Source organism: Ixodes scapularis, unplaced genomic scaffold (assembly GCF_016920785.2).
Source record: "Ixodes scapularis isolate PalLabHiFi unplaced genomic scaffold, ASM1692078v2 PGA_scaffold10__122_contigs__length_95168666, whole genome shotgun sequence".
NCBI classification, from domain to species: domain Eukaryota; kingdom Metazoa; phylum Arthropoda; class Arachnida; order Ixodida; family Ixodidae; genus Ixodes; species Ixodes scapularis.
In genome coordinates, this window is record NW_024609836.1 from 21,656,452 (window position 1) to 21,678,216 (window position 21,765).

The 21,765-nt window shown below is 46.0% G+C and overlaps 1 protein-coding gene across 1 annotated transcript; it reads left to right on the forward strand.

The window, feature by feature from the left end:
• The first annotated feature begins 3,370 nt into the window (after window positions 1-3,370).
• On the forward strand, window positions 3,371-7,662 carry LOC120850351. The gene is made up of 2 exons (XM_040222823.3): window positions 3,371-3,891; window positions 6,550-7,662. Exon 2 carries the CDS (start codon window positions 6,550-6,552, stop codon window positions 7,660-7,662), a length of 1,113 nt encoding a protein of 370 aa, XP_040078757.1. The 5' UTR covers window positions 3,371-3,891.
• Window positions 7,663-21,765: the final 14,103 nt, after the last annotated feature.

A 21,765-nucleotide genomic window follows, 5' to 3' on the forward strand; every position in this document is an offset into this window, starting at 1 on the left:
CACACTGTCGCCGCGAAGCGGGGGGAACGCAGGCGGGCTCCCCAGCGATACACGTGCCATTCGAAAAGGGTGACCCGAGCGGCATGAGCTCTCCGCAGAGTGCGTGTAGCCATTTCCGTCCGAAGCGCACTCCGGAGTGCGTATAGCTTTACTCCTTCAGAAACTAGCCTTCAACATTTGCTTTATACGAGACCCAACTTGGACGTTACTTTAGTGGCGACCATCGTTCCGCCTGGACGGAACTCTAGACACTTCCTTTTGGATTACAATGTCGCTTGCTCCCGTTGCTTTCATGCGGATTGCCTCGTCGCGCGAGTGACCGAGCGACAGCGAAGCGGGTTCACCGACGCTTGCCTCGTCACTCGCCAAATCGCTTTCATGCGGTCTATACTTTACTCTTCGCGCTAAAACGTCATTTCCTCATATAACATGTACCCTTTCCAAGATAGATTCGAAGATGACGGTGGTTTAGGCGGCTAAAATCTTATCACTTGGATATTTTTTTCTGGATTAGGTGGTTCACAGCTTCGCAGTTCGGTGTCTTCTCTATCCTTCGTTTACTTAGCTTACTGTGACCTGCTACAGTTCGAGCACGGGGAAAATGTCAACAGAAACGAGGCACTTGCCTGAAACCTGACAGAAGACAGTTTGATGGAGTTCCCAAGAACGGGGCACGTAGCCACCGCATGTTTCAAAGAGTTTACCGATCCATCCTCGAGCTTGAAAGACCTGGCAGCCTTTAGGTGAGGCACGGTGACCAGACACCGCACGGGCGGCATTGTCGAACGCTGCTAAAGCCACGCGAGCAGCTAGGCGCGAAAATACTGACATTCGTTTGGCTCGTCAACTCGGTAAACTCGCCAACCGTCATTCGTCACCACCGCAAGTAACGCGCCAAACAGAACAAAGGCTGTGGGTGGATAGATGGCTGAACCGATGGTTAATGGTGTATATGTGGCAGCTTGCGCCACCTAGTGTAGCTTAAGCACAGAATATATTCCGGAAAATACTTGAGGAACAAACCGCGCCAAAACTAAGAATTTAAACAAAAACACTTTACTATTCGTAAAGACAGGGGACGGGAGAACACCATCTTTCAATTTTCAACAAACAAATGATTTATTGCCGGACGCTTCTCCTTCGGAGTTCCACTACAGGAGAGGGAAAGTTAAAAGGAGGGGGAAGGGGAAGGGGGCGGACAAGACAAGGCCCCGGGAGAAAACTCGGGGAAAGTAAAGCGCAGAGACAGCGGGAAGGAGGGGGAGGAAGGAGGCATCCCGATTTCCCTCTCAGGAGTAGGGACCACTCGCCCGGCCCGCCAAGGACGGCAACTCCGGTCTAAGGAATGTCACCTCTCTCTCCGACAGCGACAGCGAGGCCGAGGAAATGTTCTTCGGCGCCTCTTTTATGGGGTACGCCTCCACGATCTCGCGCCCGTAGCGGTTCTTGTTGGCCCCCAGAACACGCGCGGACGGGAACTCGGGGGCACATGGAGCGCAAACCTTGAGGTGATGGACCATGGGGTGTTGGGAGTCCCCCTCGTTTTTTTCTATTTCTCTCTCATGTTCGCGCAGGCGGTCGTTGAGGCAGCGGCCCGTCTGTACGATGTACTCTGCCCCGCACGAGAAGGGCACGGAATACACCCGTCCGACCGCGCAGGGAACGAAAGGGGCCGCGTGCCTCTTGGCGCGGCCTCAACTGCCACCTGCGCGAACATAGGAGAGAAATAGAAAAAAAAAAACGACGAGGACTCCCAACCAGGGGCGGATGCAGGAATTTCCTGAGGGGGGGGTCAGGTGTTGGTCAGCGCACCACATGTTTAGGACCCCCCCCCCCCCTCTCCCTCGTTTCACGCCCTAAATTTTACACATGCAGAATTCAAGAGGGGGGTCAGGACATCCGGACCCCCCCTCTAAATCCGCCCCTGCTCCCAAGGGGGCCATCAAGAACCGCTACGGGCGCGAGATCGTGGAGGCGTACGCCATAAAAGAGGCGCCGAAGAACATTTCCATTGACTTAAAACGAAAGAAACACACAAGAGGACGAAACAGACGACACAGCTTTCGACTTGCAGCTACAGATTTACTGGGGCGGCTAGCCGCTCAGAGCTCGACTTGGGGAGGCGATGGGGAAAGAGGGGAGGGCGATGAGGGGAGGTGTAAGAACACAGGGAGACCGTTGCGGGGGCGAACACAGCGGGCTGTCGAGGGAGGTGACATTCCTTAGACCGGAGTTGACGTCCTTGACGGGCCGGGCGAGTGGTCCCTGCTCCTGAGAGGGAAATTGGGATGCCTCCTTCCTTCCTCTCCTTCCCGCTGTCTCTGCGCTTTACTTTCCCGCAGTTTCCTCCCGGGGCCTTGTCTTGCCCCCTCTTTCCCTTCTCCCTCCTTTTAACTTTCCCTCTCCTGTAGTGGAGCTCCGAAGGAGAAGCGTCCGGCAATAAATCATTTGTTTGTTGAAAGTTGAAAGATATGTTGTCCCGTCCCCTGTCTTTACGTATATAACTCTTTCTGAAACCTATATCATTACCAACGCGCTCACTAACAAGTTTACTACTCGACAGCTCTCAAAATTGAGGATACGTAAACGGCGTAAACAGGCAACGTCCAGAAAGTAATGGCGGCACCTTGCACCGCATAGAGCGCCGAGCTCATGGTCGAGCTGCTTTGCCGGCTTTGCCACACTCCGCCATTGATCTCTATATTGCTCTCCGCCACCCCGCCAAAGTTGAGTGGAGTGTCGGAGACCTCTTTTCAACAGAATGAAAAAACATTTCAAGGGCACAGCAATGCACAATTTTGAAGGGCTGTTCTCATGTTAGCCATCAAACGCATGTGAAATTATTAGGAACGAAACTATACATATGCATCTACGTATCCTTCGATTCATCTACCCAAAGCCGTATGCAGCCAACGCCACTGATCTCAATGGCCAACGCAGGCGCGTACGCGCGTACTTTCGGAACGGATACGTCTTTGGCTTTGCTTGGTTTCGTCCACAATTGTCATAGAGATCAGTGTCGTCCACGTACTATGAGAAGCGGCAACTCTTCAGATAGCGGCCATTTTACACCTCCGGCCCCCTCCAAAAAGAAAAAAAGTATATACAAGCTCGTTGAATACAGCATGGGAATGTACAGAGCGCGACACTGTTAGCGCGAACAAGCGATCGCCGGTTTTTTCAGTTTTTCTCTTTGAAACCAAGGGATGTCATCCAAGTTATTATTGCTACGGAAAGAGCTCATTTAGTTCTATAATGTAAGCTATGAAATTTCGTGCTTGCTAATATTATTTAGAAATAAAATGCGAAAATGCGCCAATGTCGTGTTCGTGCTAACAGTGTCGCGATGTGTACCTACATCGTTGGAAAGTACTAAGGGTAATCATTTTGCTTTCTGGAAAAAAATGTGTTTTACACCTGGCCGCTGGAAATTGGAATTAAAAAAAAAATGCTGCAAGCAAAAAACGCAACTAATTTCTACGTGTGTTTCTTAGTATATTATTTATGATGTTATGTTATGTATTAAGACCAATGAGAAATACACAAAGGTCTTTTTTTTACTTTCTTTTTAGTATCTACTGGTTGTTTGGTGATCTACTGATATGTATGGGGCCCATCTACTGACTTCGATTTTTTTTTCCATCTGGTAACGCTGGTCCAGCATTTGCTGGCACTGCTCGCAGCGCGTGGAGGGCTGTCACGGCTTCACTTTACGTTGGCTGCGCTCATGTGGAGTGGCCGCGTGGGCACCTGCTTCGGTTCCCCGTCCTGACCACATTGTCCCCACTCACGTGGTGTGGCCGTGTGGACACTTGCTTCGGTTTCCCGTCCTGACTAACGAAACAGCCACTGCAGAGCATCACATCCGAGCGACGTCGTACGCATCCAAAGGTATATATGACCCAGGACGCGTTGATTTCGGTCTCTGCCTGCTCCTGTCAATTTGACGCACGCTGCGTTCCGCGTTATCTTCCACCCGCCACAAAATCTCGCCGTGGAAGAAGCGCCGGGGAGAGAGAAAGTCAGCTTTTTCCTCAGAGCAGAGCCACCGAAAATTGGCAGCCTTGGCGGAGCGGGCGAATGAACATGCTGGTGGGAAAGAAATCGGGATGCCGCCTTTCCTTCCGTTCTTTCCCGCTATTTCGGCAAGTTTCGTTTTCGCACCGTTCCCTTCACGCGGCTTTCTCTGGAGCCACTCTCTATAGCACTGATGTGATTGCTGCCCCAAACTGCGCCAAGGGGCTAACCCCGCTACGTCCTGCTACGGTAGCCTGCGCCAAAGGACGAATATTGGTCGCCTTTGAAAACCGAAACTAAACCGGGTACCGTAATTGAGCACACATGAGCTAGGTGGTTCAAGCAGCCGTCCGACACAGTACCCTGCATCAATCGTTCATCTGGTCTTGCATGGTTTTTCCTGCCGTCTCTAGTCTCGCGTCTTTTAAAAAAAATTTAATCATAGACATGGGCATGTGCGGACGCTACGACGCTAGCGTGCTGGTTACCAGCCATGCCGTCATGCTGTGAAACGAAACCATGTTTTTGCGCGGCGGGAGTGATTTTATGGGCTGAAGCACTCGCTCCTAAAAGCAACGGCCGTGGCCAACCATATTTGGTCCCTGCCTTCCAGTCACTGTGGTCGCACGACATCGGGTGTTGCCGTCCCCACGTCACTGCAGTAATGGCACTTTCTGAACTGAAACGTAAGGACAATCCTGTTCTTGTTTAATGCGCTACTACAAACATACCTTAAGCTCAAAGACTGCAGTGTCGAAGTATTGATTACCTAGGTTAATCTCGGTAGGCTTTCTTTCGAGACGTACCCGGGTACGTGAAAAATGAGCCGCGAAAGGAAGTTGGTGAAGAGAAGTGAGCTAAAGCAAAGAACGCAATGTCCGCATGCTGAACCCGCACAGCGTGCTTATTTGTCTCGAGTTCAGTCGTTGCACAAACCGATCCAAGAACTTTTTGATCCTGGCTCGCGATGTCTTGCATCGATGCGCTCAGGTTTTTTTTTTTTTTTTTCCTCTTTCTTTTTTTTTTTCTTTCTTTCTTTCTGTGTTTAGCTTGTACCTCGTTTGCCGCCTTGGCAAGAACGTGCCGCTGGACTTTTTTTTTTTTTTTCTCGTATGTTGGACAGTTACATTTTGCATACAATTTTGGGAATTAGTTGAGGCGGAGAGGAGTGGCATGGTTTCGATCGAACAGCCATCTCTGCTCGCGCGACAATTTTGCATTACAAGGCAGTAGTTACGTGCTTCATCAGTCGGAGATTGCTTCCATTTATTGTATTACTAATAAACCTAATAATGTGATATCTACTACTAAGCTGGTCATTTTCAAATAAATTTAAACATGTGGTCCGATATATTTGTATCACGTCCGGGTCACCAAATGTAGAAAAAGACAGACGAAAAGCGGCTACGTCTGACAAATTCCAAAATCGAGCTGATGTGGCACTTTTATTCCACGCGATCTTCTTTTTTCAATGGCTATCGCCACAAACTGAAGCATTACAAAATGTGTCATGTCATTGGCATTTCAGTTACATGTTGAAAGACTCCCAGGTGGTCTATGTTAACAATAATTGGTTGATTGCGGCGAGCAATGTGTCCTTCGTTTGTCCACTACTTGAAATGAATATATATTTTTCTCTACGGATATCTGCTCCAAAAGCCAGATTTGCTGTTCCACAACTCTGTTTTGGCTGCTCCAGAGGGTGCTCCAAAACGGCTTAGGCCAATCACATCACTGCAGTAAAGCGAGGTTACCCCTGCTCTAACTCGACAATACTTTGTGTGTTGAAAGTTGAAAATATGTGTTTTCTTGTACCCTGTCATCGTGTTTAGTGGCCGTGCTCTATGTTTTACAAATATTTCCAAATAAAAATTATGCTTTGTCGTTTAGAGTCATGTTCGCAAGCGATGACTCAGTACGGCAAAAAGAAGCGAGTAACTTTATATATGATACTGACTAATGGCATATGATATAATTTATCTTCTCTAAACTTACTTCCAACTTAGTTTATCTTGACGCAGAAATTAATTTATTGCAATTACATACTTCACGCCACATTGTAATGTTTAATGTCGGAAGAGATTGTGCTCTTTATGTTTCCTCGGTCCTTTGAAATGAAAACATGGACAGAAAAGACACAAAGGAAAAGGATGGACAAGGCACGACTTTGTCCTTTCTGTCTCTTCTCGATTTTTATTTCTTCGATACCTGCATGTCAGTGCAACTGAAGGAAGAGTAAAGGCACAGGCAAGAAGGTAAATTTAAAACGTTGGTAAACTTTAAACACAAGAGGACAGAAATGAGACACGGAAAAGGACCACACACCCACCGTCTCGAAGAGTTCACAGCTGTGTTAGAGACTGCGTGTATTTTTTTTTTTTTTTTCGTTTGTGTGTGCATCTCCTTTTTCGGTGTTTCTCGGGTTTAGAAACGTTACATTGCACTTTGCCTCTTGTTGATTGCGTGTAGTGTGAGCATCAAACTTACGTAACGAAGGTCATATCAATGAAAAGAGGGCTTCTTTCTTTTCAGATGCCAGGTGTCCGATACTTCCGGTGCCCAAGGTGTGCGTCCCACATTTTTTCGTTGAGGGCACTATTCAGGCACTTTCACTCAGTTCATGGGTACGAAAGCAACTGGGTGTGCGGCCTAAGTGGCTGCATGCGGACATTTAAACTCTTCGCTTCCTATAAAAAACATGTGTACAGAAATCACCCTGGATCAGTCGAAAGAGAAAGAGCCGTGGGAGCGAATGAACTGGTGGATGCAGCACCGAGTGTTGGGGATGCCTTTCAAAGTGATGACGTTGGTGTACAGAGTAATCCGGACGCAGAAGAAAGGCAAGAGGAGCTGCGTACAGAGACTTCACAAGTGTGTAAATCCACCCAGGGTCCAAGCGGCTGTGTAAAGCAGCTGGCTCTCCTTCTTCTCAAGTGGAAAGAGGGAAGGCGACTTCCAGAATCAACCTTAGATGAAATCACAAATGATGTGATTTCTTTCGTAAAATCCATTTTGGAACATAAACAACTCCAGCTCAACAACGAGGTGGCCGCCAACGTGAGGGAGCTATTCTGTGTTGACGAACTGGACCGGCTACTGACGACAGCTGGCCGGAACGCGTTCTGGAGGACACATCTTCCACTTGTTGAGCCCCGTACAGTAGTGCTAGGAACCAACAGCAATGGAAAAGACGACACCATGGAGTATGTGCCGCTCTGTGATCTCCTCACGTGTATCCTTGAACATCCAACCTTATCGGGTGACTTTAATGCTTACACAAAGGTTGACAACCATATGTGTTCTGTGTTTGATGGCACTGCATTTCGCGACCATGCCTACTTTGAAGGTGACCATCACAAAATCTGCCTGCAGTTATATACTGATGAATTTGAGGTGTGCAACCCTTTGGGCAGCAAAAGAGGAAAGCATAAGATGACCGCCGTGTATTTCTCAGTGCTGAATTTTCCTGCAAGGTTCCGCTCTGCGCTATCAGGAATGCACCTGGCACTTTTAGTGAATGACCACCATGTGGACTCCTATGGTCTGCCTAAGATTCTTGCACCTTTGCTTGAGGATGTGAGCAGATTAGAAACTGAAGGCATAGTTGCAAACGGAAAAGTGATGAGAGGGTCAGTCTTTGTTTGACTGGGGATAATCTGTCGAGCCATAGAATGGGAGGCTTTAAACGTAGTTTCAACAAAGGTAGGATTTGCAGGTTCTGCATGGCCGTGCACTGTGAAATCAACTACAAGCACCTGGAGACCGATTTCGTGCTGCGCACACCGGAAGGTCACGAGCATCATATGAACATGTTGAAGGCTGGACTGCCAACTGCATCATTGTATGGGGTCACTGCAGCTTGTGCTCTTACATGCCAGGGGTTCAATGCCACACAGCATTTTCCGCCTGACGTTATGCACGACTTGCACGAGGGTGTTATACCATTTGCACTAAGACACATCATTTCTTCCTTAATATCACAAGGACTTTTTACTCTTGCACAGTTAAACAAGGAAATTAGTGAGTGGAATTATGACCCTTGTGATGCGCGAAATAAGCCAGAGCCTATTTCTAGTGAATTTCTTAAAGGAAAGGCAACCATGAAAGGATCAGCCACGCAGGTCTTTTGCCTATTTCGTCATCTAACCTTTTTCGTTGGCGAATGTGTTCCAACAGAACACGAAGTATGGCAACTTTACTTGCTTTTTCGCGAAATCATGGATATCATCATGAGCCGGAAAATCCCAGTCTCGCACATTGGCTACCTGCAAAGGAAGATTCATTTTTTTTGTCTCGACTTCAAGACATTGTTCCCATCTGTTAAAGTTCCTTGCAAAATGCACTACCTTATTCACTATCCGTCGTGCATGGAAAGGTTTGGACCATTAGTTGAACTTTGGGCGATGCGCTTCGAGGGAAAGCACCAATATTTCAAAGACATGGCTCGTAAAATCCGCAACTTTAAGAGTCTTTCGCACAGTCTAGCAGTGAGGCATCAGTTTTTGCAGTGTTTCTCTTTTGCAGCTGTTGGTGAGAAGAGCGTTCCCATCACAACAGGTTGTCGCCCCATACTTTGTGAACATCTTCCTGAATGCGTCAAGGAGTTTATCTCTCAGCATGATCTTGAAACTGTTGATTCATTCGTAGCGAACTCTGTGAGCATAGAAGGCAGGGTCTACAAAACAGGATGTGTTCTTGTCCAAAGTGTTCCTGACGATGCTCTGCCCGAATTTCTGCATATATGTCAAATTTTTTATGTTAACAAAGTGCTTTTATCTTTGGGGAATGTGCTTGAGACAGTCCGGTTCGACGAGCACTTTCACGTCTATGTTGTCCGTGCGACGCAAGAATTCAAAGTTGTAACATCACTTACAGACTGTACAACAGAACCATTATACATGCGGGAGCACAAAGGACAGACTGTTATAAGCGCACGTCACTCATTGCTATGAGATTTCATGGATCATTGAATGGTAGCCCACTCAGTTCTGGTGCTCTCTGCAGAAACTAGCTAAACAACGATGAGAGACAGTCGAAAAACAGGCAGTGAAAACAACTGTCACCTTTTCTCAGTTGACTCTTGCTGCGATAACTGGTTGGACAACACACACTGAGTAGAATTAGCTTTTTGATTGTTTAAAATGGTTGGACAAGACAGCTTATTTTTCTTGGTTTTTTTCTTTTGATAAATGTAAAAATAGAATGATGTCACTGTCGACAGTAAAGTCAAATGTCTCCTTTTTTCTCCTGGTTCTCCAGATTTTGTGTGATCTACACCAGGATACTGCATTAGCCCATATTTTAGGAAGTCTTATGTCTCGGACTGGTTTTTTATGGGTTCTGCTTCTTTATGCGTGTGAGTTCTTGTGCATGTCGTCATATTTTCAAATCAATATTTTTCATAGGTTGACATGGTAATGTGACAGGTTCTGGCAGCATGTCATGAATATTTGTCAAACATATTATATTTTGATTTCATGTTGTGTTGTCAGAAGTAAACTGGAGACTGATTTTCTTACTGCTACACTTCGATCAATAAATATTTGTAAAAAATGATAGCATTCAGAATTTCTCCCTGGTTTCCAATTTTTTGTGGATGGAGTAATTTTTAAGAAAATTGAATATGAACTCGTATAAAATTTTGTGAACACAAAAAATTGCACGCAGGAGAGGCACTTTATTATCAACTATTTGCATGAATTACAACTAACATTATAAAAAACGACTGCTAACAACCGATGTTTTTAAGCATAAATTTAACCTATATATTTATGGGGAGGTCCACATATAAGGTTTCAGAAATCCTTTCATATTATTATTTAGCACCCTCTTCTACACCCTTCTCACACCCTCCACTAAATGGAGGGTGTAACACGAAACAACACCCCTCTCGGTACAATAATGTGGGTGCAGTAGCTGATTTAAGGGTGCTAAAGGGGTGTAGTCAAGGGTGTAAATTGCCAAAACACCCCTTTTACACCCTTGAAGGTGTAAAAACTTTTAGTGTGTAGAGTTAATTAGAATTAAGGATGACCTCATGTGTGCTATATTTTATCATATGCTAGTCGTACGTAATGGCAGCCGTTCCCGGTCGAAACAAGCGCCATCGAATGTACGGGAACGGTGGACCCAGTGAAACATTTTAACCAAGCCGGCCAGAAATTTTCATCTGGAGTGTTTCGGCTAGGTAAACGATAGTAGCGGTACGCGATGAAAACGGGACTGAATTTCTGCATTGTTTGTAAAGGTTCTGTGAATTGCGCTACAATTTCAAACGCGTACGTTGTGTAATTAGGCTTCGTCCGCTTTCTTCGATCGGTGTCAGTTTCTTGACTCGGCGAACAGACTGGCCATCTGTCAGAAAGAGGTCGCTGTGGAATATCGATTTCATCGAAGCATTCCGGCGGAATCACCACAGTCGCTTGACACCACTCCGGAAAATCTGCCAAGCGGCTAGTTTCGACAAACCCGATAGTGTGATTTGTGTTTTGTCACATTTTTGTGAGATTTTGGAGAAAATAAATGCTGGTCTGCATTCGTTATCCTTCAACATTTGTTTGTTTTCGATCTGCTAACTACTACCCCGAATCGTTGTTTTGAAGCGGGTCCAAACCACGGGAACGAAAAGGTACCGACTGGGAATCCGACATACGGTACGTGTAAATACGACGCGGTTGCCGCGAAGACACGCATGCTCGTCGGGGTGCGCTGGTTGGCCGCGCTGATAAACCAGACAGTGGCATAGCCAGGTCGTGTTCAAGGGTCGAAACACCTTCGAAATTGCATGGTTTTCCTCTTTCCCCCTTTCCCTTTTCCATTGTCAGTTTTTTTTTTTTTGTGAAGGCATTAAAAGTTCTATGTGCTTTTCTTTCTGTTCGACAACCCACTACGGCGAGGGGCCGGAACATTCCAAAGCAAAACGAAGATGACAACACTGTCCGTGGACTGCGTGAGCGTGAGAATTAGAAGTCCGGCTCCGGCTTTCCGAAGAGCTCTCGCTAAACTCGACAGTGTTATTAGCAACCTAAGCCTTTCCTCGGGCTCGCAGGTGCGGATGACTCCGCTCCTGACGTCACATAAGCCGCGAAATCCTGACCTCGAAGGACGCTGGCCTCGCCTCGGAGAATGCAGGCGGCTTGACTAAAGTTCCCCTACTCTTTGAGCCTCAAGGACTCCACGCCACTATCAAGGCAGCGAAACAAAATTTCAGAATAGGAATACTTTGACTTTGCGAACCCTACAACCCTACAAACAGGACGACAAAATGACAAACAGCTTAGCTTTCTTTTTTTTTCGTCCCGTCTTTTATTTGTTTTGGAAGCATACCAAAATGTAAAAAAGAAAAAAAAAAAAAAAGAAGCGGGAGAGAAAAGCGGCAGCATGCACCGTAGAAGCACTTTGGAATGCTCATAATTATTTTGGTTTCAAAGCGTACCCAGGTTACTTCTTTAATCGCTGCAGTGGGTAATGTTTATAATCTTGCGTTCAACACGTGAGTCGTGAAAGTTCCTTTACGTATATACACTCCGTGCGGGAACTATAGGGGGCGCTTTGAAAAACGTGCGCAGCGCCGCTAGCGGAGGAGCTGGCGTTCGACTGTGAGGCGCGTTCAGCAGCCTGCGGCGCCTTTTCGCATGCCAAGCTGTGGCGGCGGAAGCGCGCACGGGCGAAACTTTTGCTTTTTGAGCCGATAAGTTGAGGATGACGTTGCATGACTACTTGTGTAGACCTAAGAAGGGCATCTAGCTGTTCTCCACTTCTTATATATTGAGTTTGAGTCGTTATTAGGGGTAATTTCTCTAGTTGCGGCCGAATTCCGAAAAACAAGACGGCCGCCACCTTGATTGCTCTGGGTGGGAAATTTATTTCGCTCGTCGCTGTAAACCTAGGACTGCTGGAACGATGATATCTGGAGGCGAGTGAGATGTTCACTAAGTTTGTGCACGAAGTGTGCCAAGTTTCTTCAAGACAGCAGGTGTGAAAGTTAGGTTTCTAATGAATAAAGAAACAGAGCTGTACGGGATATCCATTATTCGACCCAAAATGTTGTGTTATAGCGGGCTGTGTAAAGCGCAGATTTGGGCACACAGGTGCTTGTTCTTGACAGTAACATGACACAGCACTTATTATAAAAAAAAAGGTGGCATAGGGAAACCAGGTGAAAATTTGGTTTGGGCGGCGTAACTCAATGGTAACCGGTTTTGGCAATGAAAAGGCTGTCAAGAGAATATCACTGGTCGGGGGAGGTGGAGACTTTAGAGGTAGGAAGGGACTAGGGTGGACTGTACTTCCAATTGAAACAACTTTACGAAAGGTGGTTCCAAAGCCGAGAAAACAAAGTTGTCGGCCAAAACACGGTTTGCCCGCCAAGGGCTTTTGCGGTCTGCTGTTGTGTAATAACCTGTTGTGCGAGGTGCTGATTTTCGGCGCACAGGTATTTTGACATGACCGTCACTTGGCACAACACTTATTATAACAAAAAGAGTTGGCATAGCGAAACCAGGTGGAAATTTAGTTTGGGCGGCGTAACTAAATGGGAACTGGCTTTGACCGTCAAAGGCTGTCAGATAATACCACTCATCGTGGGAGGTGCACACATTACAGGTAGGAAGGGACCAGTGGACGGTAAATCCAGTTCGAACCACTTTGCAATAGGTGGCTCTAAAGCCGAGAAAAACAAAATTGTTGTCTACAGAACTCGGGGTGTCAGCGTTTTCACATCCAAAAGAAGGCTGATCAAGAAAGAAAGCACACCACATTAACTTCCATACTCAAACGTTGAATCTCCAGTGATTCCGAGTTTCATTGTTGTTTTCTTTAGATTTATATTTGTCACTTTTTTTACCGTTTGAATTTTTCTTCATGAAGTACAGATTGCGTGCCATACTTGTCCGGAAATATCATCGACACGGACGATGGGGACGAAACTTCTTTGGAGGGCATTCCTCCAACGAAATTGGCACTGCATACCAGCGAGTGTGGGATGGCGTTTCAGTTCGTCCCATCGGCGCTAACATATGTAGGCGTTACTGGTACGAAAACAAACGCAGAGCGCAAAGCGGAAGTGTAGCTAGAACATGTCAGCCGTGCCGACACAGTGGCAGACATGATCGGGAGACCAAATTTCTCGCGTCGTACGGCACGGCTACATCGTTGTCGCTTTTCCACAAAACATCGGCGAGGTGAAAAACTGTGAAACTTTGTCTCCACGAGATACGACGCATAACTATTGAAGCACTTAATGACGCAGCACAGGCAGCAAGCACTTCATGCTGTGAACTCAGCGCAACCGCACCACTCCGACTTCAATGCGTACCAACGTACGCGGCGTGGTTTCGGTTTCGTTTTCTCTGGGGTACTCACTGCCTACCTTCGGTACCGGCCGCGCGGCGGCGCGCCAGTCGCGTCGCACGGAGTGTATAGACTCTTAGAAATTAATTCAATAGCCAAAGCTGTCGCTTGACGCTTTTTTAAAGAATGATTATTGACCTACAACTTCAAGCGTGCCATCAACGTCTCCAACAGAGTCGGCACATTCACGTCAGGCAACATCGTCCCCCTAGGCGAGAGCAATGTCATGGCCAACGACGTCGGTTTCAATGTCGCAATCCTCGGGTTGGGCCAATCACCAGCCTGTGCGGAGCATTCGTTTTATTAAACAAACTGTCTGAGGAAGTTCTGGTTTGGACACAGATGTGAAGGGACCGCACCGCTTAGCGCGTGTCACCGGTAGAGACAACTTGCCTTGGTCCCGAGGTCTTGTATTCTAATGTCAACCGCCTGCTGCAAATCCTGGCCACCATGCCCGTTAGCGCCGCTGAGGCGGAACGTTCGGCCTCGGGACTCCGAAGACGGAAGCCATACCTGAGAGCTTCAACTTCCCGGAGCGCTTGCTACTCCGTTCTTAGCTCAGACCAGAAGCTCCGCCTTCAGCGCGAGCTCGCTGGCTTCCGCTGTGCTTTGTTTGCGCGCGCCTGCGCGTTCAGACTTGTGCCAGCAAGGACAGAAAGCTCGCGCTGAAGGCGGAGCTTTTAGTTTCAGCTAAGGGTGAACGGAGTATAGGGGTTGCGCTTTTGAACATTCACGGGAACATCTAAGACAGCTCCGAAAGGGTCCTCTCGTTTCTTTCGATCGACCGACCTCGGCTTCCACTAAATGTTTAGACCCCACAAAACGATAGAAACTGGTATTTTTCTCTGCCACTTTCTCGTAAAACAACAACGAAGAACGGAAAAAACCCGAAACATGACCACAACACGATCATTTCTGAAAACTAGTGCGCAGGAACAATGAGCGTGACGTTTCACTTGCTCGTTGCCCCGGTCGGTGCGCATTGGAGTTTTTATGTGTAATCGTATTCTAAACTTCGCTATTCTTTGGCACTCTTACGTAGTTTTCAGTCATTGGATACCCCAGTGTTCCGCATAGAAGTGAACGCACCGGAATATTTTGTGAGCCTGTCTAGACTTTTTTGTTCAAAGCGCATTATTATATTTTATGATTGCGTGTTTTCGTTGTTCCACAGTAAAGTTCCCCTCTTTAAAGATCGGAGGGACGAAATAAAAAAGCTTGAATTCTTGTCTTCTGAGAAACAGAAAAATAGCAACTAAAATTGTGTTTGCGGGATTTCTTTTCCTCTTTCTTGATTTTTTTTTTCTACCTTTGAATGGTCTGGGCAAAGGAAAGCATCCCCTGAAAACCTTTCCTGGCTACGACACTGGCGGACTGCTTTCTAACTGTTCGCGTACCGGATCGCCGTGCAATGCTCAAAAAGGACAACGAGCTGGCGTGTTATCTTCCGATGGGTGGAAAACGCACCAATCTCGCCGTGCCCTTTTATTTCCATATGGCGTAAACTGTGCGTGAAATATCAACAGGTAAAGTGACAAGATTTAGGCACATAAACAAATTCAATCATACTGTGAATTAAAGTCGTCCATCTTTATATTTAATCCCGTGTAGGTATGCTGCGAATTTTTTTCGAACGAAGTTCCGATGATCGATTCAAGTGGTTCAAAAGATTTCAAGTTTTCGAACTTTCCATATTGAGAAATTCGACGGAAGTCGAATTTTCGAACCTATTAAACTAAGAAGTTCGACGCTTTCCGAAATTTCGAACTTATTACCCGGCAAAATTCGATGCTTGTCGAACTTTCGAACTTGATAGACTAAAAAATCGATGATTTTCGAACTTTCGACCTTCTTGCACTAAAACGTTCGAAGGTTTTCGAACTTTCAAACTTCCTACGCTAAGAAATTCGAAAATTTTCGAGCTTTTGAACTTAATAATCTACAGAATTCAAAAATTGTCGAACTTTCGATTCCTGAAACGTCAAAGGTTTGACGAACTTCGAGCTTTTAGGGTAAAAGGTCGAACTTCGTCGAACTTCGAAAGACCGGCGGGTGGTTTCATTTGGATTCAAGCAGTGAGGTACATTCGTAATTTTTTCTTCTCGCAATTTTACATGCGGTGCCGCATTCCTTGCGAAAGACAATGCCATTCATTTCAATCATCTGGCATGCTTGGTTTTAAAGAAATAGATTCCCGAAGGAGCGAGGAAGGACGACGTGTTTTTGACAATTGTCGTTCGTGCCATATTTCAAGCGCGCTAAAGCCGAAGATATTTATGGTAGAGATGTTAAACTTTTTAAGAATGATCTATGTATAGTCTAGGTAAGTGTCGTCTTAAGATATGATTATTGTTGTTCAAGACGAGTTTCGAAGAAATATCCAAACATGTACCTACGGGCAATTATGCCCTAAACTTAGTAATTTTTTTCGCCTACATTCTTTGAGGTATCGCAGTTAAATTAACACCAGAAACAGTACATATCATTACCATCTGCAGATTACAAAATAATGTATTTTTTTTGTTTCCCCCGTTGAGGAACAAATTAACTCATTGGGGAAGATTTCTAAAATTGTTCAGGTTCAGCACGTCATAAAAAAAAAAAAAAACATTTTTTTTCTCAATTTACGTTTTTGGGACGTGTTTCTTTTGGCCTGTACACATTTTGGTGGGAGAAACTTGTTTCATAGTTCTGGGCCTCTGAATATGCAAGAATACAACACTTCCGGCTGGTTCTTGATAGTTCTTTTTTCTCTCCAGCTTTTTATTTTTGCATTTATTGTTATGTTTATTTATTGATTATTTTTTACCAATGGCACAGTTATTTAGGTCGAAAAGACATAGCTTTGAACTTTCGAGCCACCGAGCATGTGACGAGTGGTGCCTTCTGACAACGAGTTTCTAACAATGACCATCTACGCGATCTTTTATGCAGTGAAGAGCGACAGTAGCTATACATATGCATAAATAATTTCAGATTAAAAGAAGCTAGACCATGCCCTCTTTCCCTGTATTGTTTTCTTTCACAGTCCGAAATATCTGGGAGGGGGGGGGGGGGGAGGGACTGCCCCCCCCCCCCCCCCGCGTTTTTCCTCTTCCGACGCCACTGGTATGGTAGAACGCTCCTCGACCTCAAGTTGCATCAGCTTCTGTGCTTTTTGCTCGGCGTTTCTTCCGCCCCGGGAAATAAACCTCCAAAGCAATTACAAACAAAATAATTGTCAAGATACAGGCGAGCTGGTGTATGTTTATCATGATGCAAAATCCCTAGACTGGGAATGAAATTCGCAAGAAATAGTGTAAGAAGAAAGAAAAAAAGGGACAGGACAACGTATCAAACTCAGCTGAGTTGAGTTTGAGATGTTGTCCTGAGCTGAGTTTTCAGCTGAGTTGAGTTTGGGACGTTGTCCTGTCCCCTTTTTTTCTGCCTTCTGGCACTTTTTCTTTCAAATTTCATTCCCAGAGCTGAGTTTGAGGCGTTGTCCTGTCCCCTTCTTTCTGCCTTCTTACACTTTTTCTTCAAAATTTCATTCCCAGTCTCAGGATTTTGCATCATGTACAAACTAAACTTACTATATGCCAGCGTCACTCGGGCGGTGTTCGATCGGATTACTACCAGCGCGCAAAGGGGTAGGGGGCAGTTTGCCAGATCACTTCAAGGTTTTTCTGAGCCTCAACCACCTGCCTGCCCCCGGCCGTTTCGAACTGGATGAGTATCGTTAAACAGTGCGTTCGTAGAATCACTACTTCGTGATGCACGTTAATGACCACCCCGGGCTGGCGGTCACAATTACTGATCTATCGTCACACGTCACTCTGCACTGGAAAATATTCCAGCACATCCCGGACACTCGTTGTGTCATTCAATTGCCTGACCAACTTCGCTCAGTCTAAATATCACACCCGAACTTTTCTAAACCTGATTTCGTGAAAACCAGTGTGGCCTGAAAACGTTATTTGGAACTGAAACTGGTGGCGGAACATGAAAACCCGACTTCGAACTTCGCGCACTTGGACATCAAAAAAATTTTAAACCTTCAAAAATGTTTTTCTTTTTTTTTAAATTTAGCTTTGAAAGAGAATCGAAACCTTCGACCGTTTCGAACTTTGTGTAGAAAGAAAATCGAAATCTTCAAATTTATCGACCTTTGTCTTTACAAATTCGAAACGCTCGATTTTTCGAATATTAGATCTAAAGCAATTCGAAACGTTCGAATCTCTAAAATTTCAAATTAGGAAAGTTCGAAATCTTCAAATTTATCGAACCTCAAGTAAACAAAAGTTCGAAATAGTCGACCCCAACTTTTAGAAACCGTGAAAGCTTCGAACTTTTTGATTTCGAAACCCCGTGATTTAGGAAAGTTGCAATTTTTTTTTAATTCAAACCTCCGTTCGAATTTGAGCATCAGTTCGGGTCGAAAATATCGAACCTTTCGAAATCGAACCTAGGGTGGTTCGCGGCATCCCTAATCACGTGCAAAAATAAATATGTTCGAAAATTCATTTGCAACAGCAAAAAAAAAAAAAAAAGATTTTGTATCAAAGCGATAGGCAGCATTATCTCCAATCTACCTTTCGAATTCAGGTTCCGATGATTTTAGTGGTTTTAAGTACTATTTGTATCCGATAAAGCGATTTTATCTTTTTCGGTTTTGAAACCGAAACCGAAACAGGGTGCCTATGGCAGGTGGCGCTAGCTATCGCCCAAAATCTCCCCGCTCATATCTTGTTTTGAATGAGCGTCCATAACTTTGCCACTTTGCTCTCAGAGGCGAGTCGTCGGGTGTCGTCGTCTTGTGCCGGTGTAGGACGCCGATCTCACTACCCCTCCGCTTCGACTACGGTAGTGGTTATGGCGTACGCCAAAATCAATACCGTAGTCGTTTCGGCGTACGACATAGCCAATACCGTAGTCTTTTTCGCATACCCCAAACACACTATCCTTACGCCAAATTCAATACCTTGAATAACGTCAGTTGAGCAGGGATTGAGCTCCGCATTTCGCTAAAACTGGCGGAAGCGACTTTGTGCAGCAAAATACCCTGATTGTTTGTTGTTGTTTGTATGAGCAGCGGAGCGCGCGCGGCAGGCGTTGTTAATTTTGATTAGCGTTGATACGGCTGACGGCGCACAAAGCTAAAGGGCACAAGCAAGGAAGCTTGGAGTGATTCTGTGTCGATGTGATTTGACGTCGCTTCTTTCTGTTTCTTCAGTCATCGTGCAAATGCAGGTGCCCGACTCCCGAAAGATTCGAAGGCAAGAGTGGTAGCCCGCCTATCCGCTGGTCTTTCAATCGCATGCACTGTCGTCATTTTGGGCACAGCGGAAGAAAATAAGACGCTCACTATTTTAAATAGCGTGCGATCGGCCTGTCTAGGTTTTGGCGACACCGTTTCAGGCTGTAGATGAGAAAATTCAGCCACTACAGTACGACTGCTAGCCTGGGGTCTGCGCCTCACAATAGATCGAAACGGGTAGGGGTGGGGATCCCTGGCAGCGGGACCTTTCGCCGTACGAGCTGCGGTGCGCCAACACACTCGACCTCCGATACCCCCTTGGGTCACAGCGCTTGCTGAAAGAAGTTTGGATTGTTTTACGCAAATTTTGCAGTGCGTACGAGACGCACAACAGCTACGTACTATGTCCTAGATGCCCAAGCTGAGGCTCGCTACTTGTGCGCGGCTCTCGTGATCTGGGAAACAGTATGCTCGCCATGAAAACGCTGCAGTGAGAAGTACGGAAAAGTAATACTATAAAAGTATAGTATCTAAAACTGGCTTACATTGTCACTGAGCATATGGAAATAAAACGTATTAGGAATGCCGATCAGATGGGTGGGAATGTTATATAATGTGCTCAAGTTATGTGTGAAGTTGCACCGGCACAGGAATTTAAACTTGTTGGCCCCAGCCCCGCTCTTAAATTCTTCCAATGTTACTGGCAGTTTTTTTTATTTTTTATGTTTTTATTTTTTTATTATTATTATTATTATTGTAATTTCAAAGGTCCCAACAGGGGCATTACATAAGGAGCGGGGGGGGGGGGGGGGGGGGGGAGGGGGGGGGGGAGAGGAGGAGTACATGAAAAATACAAGATCAACATATGAACAGACAGGTGGCTGATACCTACAGGGCTGGTGAGTAATATAAACAGTGAGAACAAGTGTGTGTGAAATAAAACTGGTACATATATACACTTGCTAAAAGAGTAATCGAAGCATTGCGGAACAAGACGGGGTTACCTATTGCCGGGCAGAACCAGGGTAATCACCGACTCGCACCAAGCATACCGGAGCTTCCAGTCGGGCTCGGTGCCCTGAAAAGCGCTGCAGGTGCTCGAAAACGAAAGACCCCCAAAGGAGCCCATAGAATTTAAGTGGGTACCTGCCCACTCCGTGGTAGAGGGCAACAAACTTGCTCACCAGCAGGCCTGCGCGCTGACTTACCGGGCCACAGCTATGGAAGAGGTGCAGGACCAACCCATGGTGATCTAAAAGGAAATACTAGTCGCACTCTACTGCAAGACCCTAGATGACGCGTTGCTGACACATGAGGAAGTTCTTGACCCAGGGATGAGCAGGCACAAAGAACTCTCGGTGAACCTGGATCTGAAAAAAGATGCAGCACTGCGTTTTTTGAAGGCTAGCCCTGTTCCATTTGCAATGTGTACCGCAGTGGAGGCAAAACTCCGGATGCTCCAAAGCTAAGGCATAATCGAGCCGACACAACACTGAACGCTGTTGAAAAACTGGTGGTAAATCTGATGCGGGCTGTAACAAATTTTGTGGTGAGCGTGCTTGGAGGCACTATTTTTTCAGCAGTGGACCTCACTAATAATAATAATAATAATAATTTTTATTTGCACGAGAAAGTTTGCCCACTCAGCGGCGTGCGAGGCTAGACAGAAACAGAGCCGTTTATACTGAGAGAGTTTGGCCGATGGGCGGAGCTTGTTGGCCGCTAGAACAAGCGGATTTCGCGATAACACAATATGGCGTTACTTCTTTGTCTTGTTCATTCCTGAGAAATCGCGTAGAGTTCCTATGAGTCAGAGCCACAATATGGCGGACGGAAGTAGTCATCCCCCGGTTGTCAGACTACGCTGCTGTGGTTGTCAGACTGTCATAATCTCCTTAAGAAGGCCAAACTCTCTCAGTATAAACGGCTCTGGACAGAAAGGTTAAAACCCTTATGCATGTGCGCCTGCTAGCCCGCCGCTGAGTAGGTATAAACATAAACAAACTGTAGTCGTAAGTACAAGATAACACATATACACGTATGGAAACAATGAATAATCGGCGGGGAAGATAAGAAAACTCGCTGTGCCCCAACCCACCCCCACGCAGACCACGGGAGAGGCCCCAGCCACAAGGCATGCCACTAGCTGTGTGTGACAGTGGAGACAGCAGATATGCTCACCATAAACACCATCAAAGGACGACACAGAGTGAAAAGGATGCTCTTAAAAATTTCGGCTGCCGCGGCAATTTTTCAGCTCTGCAAGGAGACAGTCCTAGCAGGAAAACCCATTATGGAATTCTACCTGGGTAATGCTGTTGTGACGATCTGGATCGGTCATCAAGATAAATGGACACCATGCTCAGGAAAGACATGTCAACGTCATCAACTACCATGCCAAAACTACTTCTTTTATTTCAACCATGAGCGCTCGCACGAGCCGCTTCAGAGCGATGTCTCTTGCAGCTCGTCACGTACCAAGGGTTTTAAGTGTCGACCTGATATCACGCTGCCATGCAACAAACATTAAACAAATACTGCGTTGAGCAATATGCACATGATTAAATAATGATATACATATGACGTGATAAATGAGAAAAAAAAACTTATAAAGTTTACAAAGTTCAGTCCCCAGGTAGAGGCTGCACAAATTTGACGACCGGCTTCAGTTTCTCCACATGCACTACATTGCGGCCAGTACCGTCCACGAGTTCAAGCTCGTAGTTCACGGGAGAGAGCCGGTTCACGGTTTGGCGAGGGCCAGTAAATCATAGTGTTGCCTTGACTCTGATGAGTGGGCTCTCCTACAACACGAGCTAATCCTTAAAAAGAACATGCATGTGCCACTGTCAAAGTCGCTTTCTTGCTTTTCTTGAGCAAGCTTGATTTGCCTGGAGGTCAACTTCCGAGCTGCGTACCGCTGTCAAATGTGACACCAACGTTGGTGCTGAGGGTTGACAACTTTCCAAGGTTCTGAGAGAGAAGTCCCCTGACAAAAAAAGGCTTTATCAACGGAAAATGGGGTCAGTGTCCGCATTGCTGAGCTTAATTGTCTCCCACTGCAGTTCCAGAGGGGATGTAACAAACTACTAATGACACCATCCAGGCGGTAGGGGCATCAGGTTTTCACTTTTCTCCGTCAACAATGCAACAGACTCAAA